Source organism: Lagopus muta, chromosome 1, assembly GCF_023343835.1.
Source record: "Lagopus muta isolate bLagMut1 chromosome 1, bLagMut1 primary, whole genome shotgun sequence".
In the NCBI taxonomy this organism is placed as follows: Eukaryota; Metazoa; Chordata; class Aves; order Galliformes; family Phasianidae; genus Lagopus; species Lagopus muta.
Window position 1 is genome coordinate 85,080,777 of NC_064433.1, and position 12,444 is coordinate 85,093,220.

Sequence of the window (12,444 nt, forward strand, 5' to 3'; positions counted from 1 at the left end):
GTAATTGCCAGTAATGCTGGATTGTGAGTTATTCTGGGCAATAAATCACAAGTGCAAGCCACCTTTCTGTAGGCTACATCAAAACTATTTTAGCATTTAACTAGCTGAAACGAGCATTTTCGAACTAGATAAATCACAGTATTGATAAATAGGTAGGAGTGTATCGAGCATATTAAATGTTCTAAATCACAGCTTCAATTCTTCAGTTGCTTATAGATTTCATCACAGTCATACTTTAATTTAGAAAGGTAATGCAGTTAAAATACCAGATATCAAGGATCTGTCTTCATCTCCAGATCAGCTCTGAATTGGGGAAATGAAACTGCAATTGTCTCACAGGGAAAAAATACTCAAAGCTCACTAAAACAAACAAAAAAGAAACAACATGACACTTTTCAGTTTCTTGTGCATGGCCTATGCTCTAGAAAAGAAAACAAACCTACTGATAATTCCTATGCTCTTACTGATGGGAAAAATAGACTGAGAAATACACCTAATGCCTGGCCTCTGAACTAAAATAATTGCTTCTGTGCAGTAACCAAAGAAAATGAAGTTCACCAGGGGATAGATGAAAGCACACTCCTGCTTCAAGACACCTTGGGGAGAACGTTGTCTTCTGGCATTAGAGGAGCCACATTTAAACATCTCCTTTAGATATCTACAGCTGGTGCTTTAGAATACTCCCTCCATCTCTTGAGACATGAGGCCAGGTCAATTCCCTGTTCCAACAGAGATATCACAGCCAAGTGGTAAAACAGCTACATTCAATTCACTGTATTGCCCCACACTAAACACGTACCTACAGGATCACTAGGTCCTGAACATGTAGGTCAGCCCCAGTGAAACCTGCTGCAGAAAAGCTCATGGGTGAGTACAGCACTGCCCAGGAAATGGCAGAACTGTACTCACATTTCTTCCTGTGCAGGAGGGACTTGATGCTGGATTTCTCATACCATCCCTTAAGGACTGGGTGATCCTGAGTTGTGTACTCTGACTTCTTAAAGAAAATTTTAAAAAGGGTCTTTCATTTATTCTGATGTCTACTGGAAAGTCTAGCATGTTCTTGCAGGAAAGAACATTGTCTGGTGGCAATACTGAAGTATCTCCCTCATTCCTCTTGATGGAGGATGTTTGAATTTAGATGAGACATCGTCCACCTATGGCACGCCAATTGTGGCTTTGTTTTCGTGTGATCTTGGCTTAAACTTTGCATCTTAAACCTTCTAGTGTAGAGGTACCCAGAATGCTCTTAGAATGAGATACTTTTCTAATATTGTCAAACTAAATTATGTTTATTTCTTTCTGATGCTTCATTATCCAGAGCAAATCCACCTGATTTTTGTTATTTTCTCTTTGAAAAGAAAAGCACAAAAAAAGTTTGGTCAATGTTATGTTTTGTATGGATTTACACTACTCAATGGACTTAGGAGCTAAGAAGAGTGCTCATGTCAGAGGAAAGTTCAGAAGGAAAGAGAAAATAAAACCAATCTGTTAGGCATCACCTTTGCCCTTAGCATTTCACTTTATTAATTTTAATATGTAATACTGTGGTTATGAAATATAGGAATACTGCATTAAGTGTTGGGAGGGTTTTTTGGTGTGCTGTTTGTTCATTTTAATCTGTTAAGTGAACACTCTCCCGTAAATGAATTACTCATTTATCATAGCTGTAACATGGCTGGGGATTGAATCTGCTAAGTTTTCAGAGGAGTTCAGCACAAAGTTGTTTGGGTTTGAATTGTTCTAAAAATAACAGTTTTAGATTACATTTTATGAGAATGGGGTAGTAAGAATTTGAACTGTTTTTCCTTCCATTAAAAAAAAGAAAAAAGAAAATAATAGCTCAAGTTTAGGTTTGCTTTGGTAAAAAAGAAGTCAGAATTCAGACAAGTTTTCATTTTGATTTCCTTTTTAAAAGTGTGAGGAGCCTGTAACACATCTCCAACATTTTCTGGAAAAGCATTTCAGAAGTATTCTTTTTTTTTTCTTTCTTTTTTTTTTCTTAATAGTGATGACCAGGTCCAGTTTTGAAAAAGGTTCACAAGACTGCCAGAACACTGACACAAAGCAACTGGGGATACAACTCTCCCAAAATAGATTTCCCCCACTAAACCTCTCCAGGTCAACAGCCTGCCTGCGTGTCTGACTGGCAATGAGGTGATGACATACTTAAGCAAAAGTGCAAGCCCCAGGTTGGCTGGGATATTTTCAGCACACCAAGCATGCTAGGACAGCCTGTGAGAGGCTACATGCAAGAAGCACAGGATTTCTCCAACACATGGCATACTTTTCTATAAGCCTTTTTGCACAGAGGCGAACTCTGTACATCTTCCAGTCATCAACTCCAGCAGCAAGAACAGGAGAAAAGACTAAGCAAGAGGCTATTTAAAAAGGGAACATGACTTACCCGCATGACCAGTCAGTGCAGGAGCTGACAAGAAAAAGATAAAAGAGAAAACATCACAAAATGTCACAACTCAACCCTGCTCTTACCTCCAGACAGATTGAAATGCAAAGTAAATGTACTCACCCAGCCATTGCTTCCTTTGTATAGGACAGTTTCTGGAAAATAAACAAACAAACCCCATTTATATTTGAAACATAAAGGGGGGAAGAAGCTCAAATGCACTTCATGTATCTTTCCAATACAAAAACAATTATCTTTCATTTATTTCACGTTCATTTGTTAACTTCAGGATTTATTAACAAAGCCTTCACTGAAAATAAAATGCATAGTATATTTCTAAAATACAACTGAAACTCAGCAGCAGAGACTGTAAGAGCACCAGGTGTGTAAAAAGATGCTCTGCTTCTCTGCCCTTTCCTGCAGGAGCAATGATCTCTCGCTGCTCTGTAAACTAGGAATTAGATATTTACCAGCAAGACGTCTTAAGAAATGCATTATTTTGGCAACTTATCTATTGATTTAAAACCACACTGTCCTAAGCACAGTGGCAATGCCTGCCTCTGAATGGTATGTGCCCTACAGCCTTGCTTGCCCAGCCACAAAGGCCTTTGGCAGCAGAGGTCAGTATAACCCTGATCATTTTGCTGAGCACTTCCTGCTCTCTGCAAGAGGTTCTCTGGGCCCACTCTGTGCCCCAAAGAACTGGTGGCATCATGCTTTCCTACACTCAAGTCACAAGTTCTACCTAATATATCTTGCTATTGCAAAATCTTCTGTTTGATAAACCACAAGAAGGACTGATGAAGCATGAAAGGCCTAATTACTATTCTGACGGCCAACGCCTAGAATGGGGCCAGGCTTTTTTCATTGGTGCCCAGTGGCAGGACAAGGAGCAACAGTGCATCTGGAACTCGGGAAGTTCCATACAAACACTGGGAAGGACTTCTGTACTGTGAAGGTGACGGAGCAGTGGCACAGGCTGCCAGAGAGATGGCGGAGTCTCCTCTGGAGATATTCTAGCCCTGTCCGGACACTTTGCTGTGCATCCTGCACAGGTACAGCCTGTAGGATGCACAGGATGTAGGCAACCTGCTTTAGCAGTGGGGTTGGACTCAGTGACCTCTAGAGGACCCTTCCAACCCCCGCAGTTCTATGATTCTGTGACAAACATAACAAACATGACAGATCTTGTCTCCATATCTCCATTTTGAAAAGGTATCAAATCGCTCAGTCTTTGTCCACTTTTGTAGTAAACTAGCGAAACCTAATACTACATGTATGGAATGATGGTCTCTTCATGGGGTAGCTGGATAATTCAATTCAACCACTCAATTCAACTCAACTCAATTCAACCACTTCAGAACAGAATATTCTCTCTTCATGATAGACCACATTTTTTGTGCAATTAAGTAAGTTTTGAAGAAGTGCATACTTTAAACGTAAATTATAAATGGATTGGCCAATAAAATATCAAGCATCCCTCAAAACGAATGCAAAGTTTGCAGAGAGATTATTGGCATCTTGCAGCTCTATGTCACACTTAAAATCTGACATTTTACACTAAATTCAAAAAGAAAGGATGATCTCAATATTCATTCTGAAATACAAGACTTGTTTTTGAGTAATATTAAATGTTTGGGTTGGGTTTTTTGTTGTTTTTCTGATTTTCCAACTGGGAATGTGGAAATGAAGCATCTCCCTATGGCTAAGCTGGCACAGTCTGCAACACTTTGTAGCGATTGCTTTCTGCTCCTTTATATGAGAAATTTACATTCCAGTCTGGGGTGAGGACATAAACTTGGATTTCATGGCAAACAGGAACCTTTTCCCTCTAATGAGAAGTATGGAGCTCTAATGTTCTACTTCTGGCTTAGTTTCTCAGTACAGAATAGCCCAGGCCAAATCACCTCTCCTATCTGACTCAGTTCCATTACATGCAAGATGGGAGTTATAAACATGTTCCTATCTACCGCAAAGGAACCTGCAGGGATTAATATCTTTACCCACTGAAAACTTGAAGTTATCTACAAATAGTTACACACAGCAGCAGTAGCCACACCGTAACTCCAGGGAGAGGCTTCACTCAGTGGAGCTGCCTCTGGCATCTCCTAACATTATCATACCAGCTCTTCCAAAGCTAGGAATTACAATTTTTGTCAGTTGCACTGGTGCTTACCCTTCTCAAGAGCCTGCAGTTAGTTTTTTATAATCCAAAACAATCAAAAATTGCTATGAGTCCATGGCATTAAACACAGGCTACCACCAACTCTAAATCACACATAGTACTGACCAGATGGATGAGCTTCTCTCAATTCATGAACTGCTGAAAAGCAGTTATATTGGATACCTTTGCCTGATCCTAAGAGACAATCCTGATGCACAGAAGACAAAATATCTTTTCTGAGATAATTCCAGGCAGGAGAAAAAGGTGGAGGGAACATCAAAAAGATCTTCAGTAATCTCATGTTAGTTTAATCCCATCTGTGTAGGATTGTACCACTTTTGTTTGATTCAACTCACCTGTGCACATTATTGACACAGGGAAGCCATACCAAGAAAACACCCTTTCTTTGCCTGTCCTCTCACCCACCACAGTGTGTTACAGAACCATCCTATCACAGGGGCAAGGCTGAGGCACTGAGAGAATTCAAGAGGAAGGATGACAAAATCTAGAATGGAAGCTGGTGGGAAAGGCAATGGTTGCTAATGACGGTTAGCAATGTTCTGACAGTTGACATGCAAAATGGTCTACACTGAGCAAAAGGAGAGATAGCAGAGAAATATGGTGGAACAGAAAATGTTTCAGCCATATCCAACTTGAAGCAAAAGCTAGAGATCCATGGTGCAATGTTAGAAATTAGCTGAAGGTCCAGTCTGTCCAGGAGGAATCAACTCCAAAGCTGAGGTGAACACTCATAACAGAAATGATTCCTCGGTATGCCTTAGGCAGTGCTGTCTAGAAATGAGATGCGAAACAGAGAAAACAAAGAACAACTGCAGATTTGTCAGGTAAAGGAGCTGCTCAGACAAGGACAATGAGGATGAAGTATTGACTCTGAGCTCTGCCTGGAAGATGTAAGCAGAGGTCTCATGGCTGACAAGTTCTGTCCTCTGTCTGCAGTCAAGGGAGATTAAAAAGGAAGATTCAGGCTGGAACTGGAGGAGAATGACCAGAGAGAGAATCCACACAGAAGGAGCTGAAGAGATGTAAGGGAGATGAAGTAAGACTTGGAGAAGCAACTGGAGTTAATTGATTTGAACATCTGGTGACGTTTTCTGAATGTTTCAGTTTCTTTGTTTTGTTTTGAAATTAGAGAAGCGTAAGACTTGCAGTACAAAAAGAGCCAAAGTCAATAGAAGGACAGGAAAACAGTACGTGAAGGGATAAGAAAATAAAGAATATCTAAAATAATGGCTCAACGGAGGGCAATGGAAGAAAGTTTTTTGTATCCTTAAGCAGGCAAAGAGAGAGAAAGTGAAGGTGCTGAAAGTGCAGAAGAGATCTGCAAGAGAACTTATACTTTATATCAAGGAAAAAATATAAAGTTATCTTAGCCAGCTATCAAAATATACTGAAAGCTGTAATGAAGACATCGGATTAAACAGAGAAAGACATGTTGGCAAGGAAGAATACAGGATAGGCTGAAGATGGACAGGAGAAAAGGCCTTTCTGCATTACAGGAAGACAAAATCACTTACTGCATGAGATGATCAGAGGCTAAAAATAGGAGACAGTGTTTAAACAGTGGCAGTGGGGCGCTGACTCACTACTTTAAGAAATTCAGAATTCAGGCAAGCTTAGATAACATTGCTCAGTGCCCATTTCAGCACGCTAAGGAGGCATTTTGCTGTGGTGTCCAGAAGCATTTAGCCCATGCTGCAGAAGAGATAGAGCTACTGACAGACTGTGAAAGGTCAATACTAAATGTGTGTGCTTCTGAGTCAACATAGCTGCAGCTTTTGTTTCTTGGCCCAGAGCTTTCTGAACTGAATTTTGGTGGGTGTCTCCTGTCACTAGCTTGGAGATTCCTTGCTTTCCTATCTGCCTGTTGGTTCTCAGACAAAGCTGTCTTACAAACCCCTTTCTATGGCTAGACTTTTTGTTCTTAGCCCCACCAAAGAGAGCACAGCCCAAATCCTTCTCTCTTCAGCATCCAAAGGTCACGTCCTTTCCTTTGGAAAAGATTCATGACCTAATCCATTTATAGAAATTAGTTGGTAAACATTTTTTTTCTTCCCCAGAATGTGTAGTTTTCTTCCACTTGTAACTGCAGTACATTTATGGATTCGTGGATATTCATAACAAGATTTGTCATTGTTTCTTGCTGAAGTACCATATATACTATTAGTCACGCATCAAATTCCCAATGTGAAATCACTTGAGGCTCCATTAAAAATATAAGCAATCAAAGTATTTGCAAGGTAGCAATAAGCTAAGAAGTACAAACCAGTATCATTCAACAGAAGCTGAATGTTTGCAATGTATTCTGAATGTTGTGATTTTGTTTTTGCTTTTAAAAAGAACTGTCAATGACACAGGGATGGGCTTGACTTCACATCTTTCTTAACATCTTGAAAATACCATTTTTCCTCCTCTCCTTCCCTTCTCACACCTTCAGCTCCTTTAATTTTGATGCTTCACACTTAAAGATTCAGTGCAGCATCCTGTGATATAATCTGTGCAAATTCCTCGTACTTATTTTTCTGTACATGCTAGAGATTGATGGAGAAAAAAGGAAACAAAAACTTGTCATTTGAAGACTTTCAGTACACCTAGCTTGACTTTTTCTTTCTAATCACTGTCAGCAGCAGATGCCTCTATGGAAGATTTGTGAATATCCAAAAACTTGACAGGAGCCCTAACAGATCTTCAGATTCAGAAAGAACAGAATAGTAGGAAATAAGGTGTCAAAACACTTCCACTGGCCACACCAGAACTGTTGTATTATTTCCATGGTTTATAAAGTAAAAAAATGTGCCCATTTTTGAGGTGGGTACCTCAAGAAGAGATATCATATCCTGTGGTAGCTGTTGCTATGAATGGCATAAATTGTTGGTTTGGCGGCAGTGTGTAATTCTCACAGCAAAAGGTATGTGGCTGTCAGAAAATGTATAGTTAACTTTTGTTGACATTTCTTCCTTTTGAGATTTTTCAAAGAACATCTAAGCACTATGACAGTAATAGCCATAGTAATGCATAACACCTAAAATAAAAAAGCAGAAATATTTGGCCAGGATCTAGGCTAAATTGCTGACTACAGATGATTCACAAACACAAGAGAGCAAAGGAAGATTAAAAGCCAGGATTATTTAATGAGGTGTGTAATGGCCAGACAAAGAATTTACAGGTTGTATTCATACTGACCACATACTTTGCTTTTCTGCATCTCAGTGCATGAGTGATTCTTCCATTCAAGCGACTGAGTGTGTGGACTGTTCACACATTTAATGCTATAGGGTATTGTGCATGCTGTGAAATGATGGCAGTCCTAAGGTAAGAAGTGCTACACGTTTTATAGAATATAATGTAAGGAATAAATATAAATAAATATGGTCACAGCTTACTAAATAAATCAATGAATATGCTGTAATGAGAGAAGCAAAATTCCCATGAGTAAGGGAAAAGCTTTCCTATGCAGCTTGGTCAACATAGCTGGTGAATGTGGCAAAAAAAACAGGACAGTGCTTTAAAACATGCACCTGGTACCACAGGCTGAGCTGGGCACCACCTGCTACCACCACATTAACCTGGAGCAAGCAACTGGCAGGAGGAAGGATGTTCTTAAAAGCAGAGTGATACCACTGCCTCTGGACTTAATATTCTCAGAGCTGCTTTGAAGAGGTTTCACCCTCTGACAAGCAAGTTGTGCATAAGCACGTATGAGAAAGAGTGGCTCAGTACTAGAAATAGCAATTAAATCCACACTGAGCTATGTGTATTAGAAAATACACCGTGAGACCTTTTGAAGCTGGCTGGTGAAGGATGAGACAGAGTGCTCTCGCCTTCAGTTTGTCTGAAATATAAATTGAGGTGCTGATGGTTTTTGTTTGTTTGTTTGTTTCTTGTATTCAAGTTATCTGATAGATTTGTGATATTCTGTATAAAACATATTAGCACACATTGGTGTTCCATCAGCTCAGTTCATCCACTTCCAGACCCTTCCCCATCTTTACAGCCTGCCTTTGGACACTCTGTAGTAGTTTTATGTTCTTCTTACACGGTGGCACCCACAACTGCACACAGTGCTCAAAGTGAGGTTGCACTGTGCAGAGCAAAGCGAGACAGTCCCTCTCCAGCCTCTCACCCCTCAATCTTTACCTATAGCCAGGGTTGCCCAAGCCAAATGCAGAATCCGGTACTTGCTCTTGTTAAACTTCATGCAGCTGGTGATTGGCCAGCCCTCTGATTTGTCAAGATCTCTGCAAGGTCTCTCTACATTTGAGGCAGTCAACAGCTCCCCCTAATCCACGAATTTACTCAATCCATGTATCCAAATCATTGATAAAAAGATCAGGGCCAGTTCTCTTCAAAATTGAGCCCTGGGGAGCCCCACATAGTAACTGGCCACCAGCTTGATGTAGCCCCATTTAATTTGATACTTTGAGCCCGACACGTCAACCAATTGTTGGTTCTGTTTAAGTGTCCACATCTTTTTGTGAAGTCTTCTAAGGACAACAGTACCACAAGACATCACAGAAGCAAACTTTGGCTAGTATCCAGTGAAGAGTAGCATGCAGGCTCAGATAATTCTCCCCCCATTAACCACAGTAATTTCCACACTCACATCCTCAGTGCACATTCCCAGCACAGAAGTCCACAAAAAAACAGAAAGTAAAAACAACAGCATGTCCAGACTAGCCTAACATTACTGATTCTGATCAGACTTTTAAGATTTTTCTTATGTTTCATCTAGCTTGCAAAGATAGGAGAAATTATAATTTTTAAAGAAAGATCTATAAACCACTATATGCTTTAAGACAGCCTGATCTCTGAACGACGGATCCAAAAGCTGGGAATATTCATTCCTGTAAATTTTAGCTGCCCACACATATTATCACCTGTCATACACTGAGCAGGTTTTAGTGGTGGAATATTATAACCTTGCTTAGGAGAAAACTCTGACCTGGTGCTGCACTCACCTTCACAATCAGACTTCGGTGCTCCTCGGATTGACTGAAGTTCATTCCCATTTCAAAAATGCTCATTGTTCCTTCCTCACATAGGCTCATCCAGGTGTGATACTCTTCACGCTCTGGCAGTCTATCCCAGAATGTCTTGAAGACCTCCCAGACTGTTTCCTGACACACTGATGGCACAAGAGAGGTCTGCTGTTAGTACAACAGAAGTGCTTCTGTGGAAAGGTGATCAACACAATATTGCTCAAATGCTGTATGTTTTTCAGTACATTGATATATTGATTATGATGATTAGCAACAGGAATGAGAGGGAATGGTCTCAAGTTGTGCTGGGGGAGGGGAGGGTCAGGTTGGGTACTAGGAAAAATTTCTTCTCAGCAAAAGTGGTGAGGCATCGGAAGAGGCTACCTAGGGAGATGGTGGAGTCACTATCCCCAGTGCTGTTCAACAGCCATGTAGATCTGGCACTGAGGGATGTGGTTAGTGCACATGGTGGTAATGGGCTGACAGTGAGACTAAATCTTTTCCAACCCTAACAATTCTATGATATATATCTATGATGTATATATGATACACACTATGTGTGAATGCGTAAGACATTAAATGCACCAACAATGAAGATCTGATAGATACTGCACACTCATACTACTTCCCTTCCTGCATTTTAACTGAATTATTTCATTAAAGAAAAAGTAAAGACCAAGAGGGATCACTGATCTTCTGACAACCATCAAGAATAGCCTTTGACCAAAAATCGGTCAGTTTTTTTTAGAAAATTCAGTATACCAAAATAGTAAAATGAACATCATCGTGGACTGTAGAGATAGAACATAAGTCTGTGTGTGTGTGTAAGAATGGTAGTTCCACTGAACAAAAAGCTCAGTCAGCAACAGGTCCCTTAGTTTCAACATTACGAAGAAGTTAGAATAAATTTCAGAAATTGTAATTGCATTAATCACTGAAAAATAAGGCAGGATGACGATGACATAACAATGTAATATGTTAAGCAATAAGGCTGTCCTTAACCCTCCTGAGAAGAGTATATGCACTGAGAAAGATCAGTGACAGAATAGACAGCCTGCAAATTAAATGTTGAACTATCTTGTGTGCCAGCTGCGTTAGTCTCCCTCTCTTGAATGTGCTCTTTGCCAGTCAGAGCAGTTGGTCATACCATTTGCTCAAGCAAGAATCTCTCTGTGACCCAGAATAAATGGAGGAGATGAAGATATATAGGATTTTCTATGTGTTCTGTAAGAGAACAACGTTGAAAGGAGAACACTTTAAAAATCAGCTGCAGCGGGTGCCAGCCTGAGATAGCACCATGCAAACAAGCCTGCTTTTCAGCTTTAATCTGATTTCACTTGTTAAATATATATGTACAGTTTGGCAGAGGAGCATTTTGCATTCAGGGAAAGTCTTGACATCATAAGCAAAATCCTACAGGAGATTGCCTGTGAATCTATCTTTGGAGACTCATTTTTGCCAATCAGCTTAAAATTACAATCTAGGCTGCCAAAATTGGTATCTTTTTAAATACTGCTTCTTCTTAGTACCCTGTATTCTGAATTCCAAAATTGATTAAATGTGCGTGTGTAAAATTTAACACCTAAATCACGCTGAAATATTATTGCTTCCTATAACAAAGGGGTGGGCATTTCTCTTAAATGCAACAGCTTTATAAGTAATAACTTGAAGAGACTGTCCCCCGTCACACCTAAAAGCTTAGCTGATTTTGGTGCTGGATGGCATCAGGCAAAAAAAGTTCTTTACTCCAGTTTATCATAGCAGCTGATATAATTTCTCTTTTAGAACTGTCTACAGATACGCAGGTACTTCTTATTTCTACACCACATTCCTGTCAGCTTTTCTGCATGGAGATGGCCTTGCTCATTTAACAGGTAAGAATGGAAAGGAATATGGTCTTCAGACTCTGCATAATTAACTTTCTGTAATACACTAATGCTCTAGCATCCCTCCAGCTTCCAGTGTAATCTGTACATCTTTATCTGTAAAGCACAGTAATTGGTCCTCTCACATCCCACTTCAAGTTATACTGGCTGCCTCAGTGACTGAGGAAGCAAAGGCTGCATTTCCATACTACTCTGCACAGACCTCAGGCAATGAACCCATAATCCTTCTCAAGGATTTCTGGATCCTGCTGGAGTGCTAATAAGCTTCCTGAAGCAGAAGGACATCTGTAATATCCACTCAACCATCCCATACCTAAAAGCTGTGTGTTCATAGAGACCTACATCTAGTTTCAGATCCAGAAGCTCAAACCAGGAAACATCAGTTTCACTAATTTCTTTGGGTGGAATTTATGTCCTGAATTCTGACTAATGGACCTTTTACTCTAGGTGCAATAATGTACAGCAACAGCCCTGAAATGTGATTATTCCCTGTAATTGGGACAAGCCTGCAGGACACTGTCAGTGAGAGATGAAGCCATGGCTAGAGCTTGCAAATACACTGCTGTGACACTGTCTAATCCCAATTTTCAATGGCAACAAGCAAAGGACTGGCTTTACAGCTGCAAGTAATAATTAGCAGTGATAAATATAGGCAGTTTTCCTTACTGCTCTTAATCTTAAATAGTTTAATCTCTCTCTCTTTTCTTTTTTTTAAACGAATATGATGAGAGTGTGTCTTGTCTGAATACAAGCTGCTGCTGTATGAAGAGTTGCCCCAGTCAGCTGCCAGTAGATTAAAGATTTATTGTGTGTCCTTTCATTTGGAATTAGACACTCCACTGAATTCTAGTCCCAAAGTCTTTGTGCCATCTGTGGGCTTCAAGCCCATTAATCAGACCTAAGCTGTCAGAACAGGGTCATATTTACAAGAGAAGGATGAAAGGGAGATGCAGTTAGGGAGTCCTCTTTGGCCTCTATCCTGTCTTGTCA

The 12,444-nt window shown here is 40.1% G+C and overlaps 2 protein-coding genes across 4 annotated transcripts in view; both read right to left on the reverse strand.

Moving 5' to 3' along the window:
• Nucleotides 1–12,444, reverse strand: part of LOC125702206 (ABI family member 3 binding protein) — a 306,563-nt gene that overhangs the window by 246,617 nt on the left and 47,502 nt on the right. The window lies entirely within an intron of this gene.
• IMPG2 (interphotoreceptor matrix proteoglycan 2) overlaps nucleotides 1–12,444 on the reverse strand; it is a 53,301-nt gene that overhangs the window by 31,495 nt on the left and 9,362 nt on the right. For 2 of the 3 annotated variants that reach the window (XR_007380570.1, XM_048965576.1), the window contains exons 3-5: nucleotides 9,548–9,714; nucleotides 2,531–2,562; nucleotides 2,408–2,431 (exon numbers count right to left, since the gene is read on the reverse strand). Coding sequence is in view for 1 of the 3 variants with exons in the window: in XM_048965576.1 (XP_048821533.1) it covers nucleotides 2,408–2,431; nucleotides 2,531–2,562; nucleotides 9,548–9,714 (223 nt within the window). In the remaining 2 variants the exon portion in view is untranslated. Of the gene's footprint in view, nucleotides 1–266; nucleotides 363–2,407; nucleotides 2,432–2,530; nucleotides 2,563–9,547; nucleotides 9,715–12,444 lie in introns of those variants that run through there. The other variant, XM_048965590.1, reaches the window with a different exon arrangement.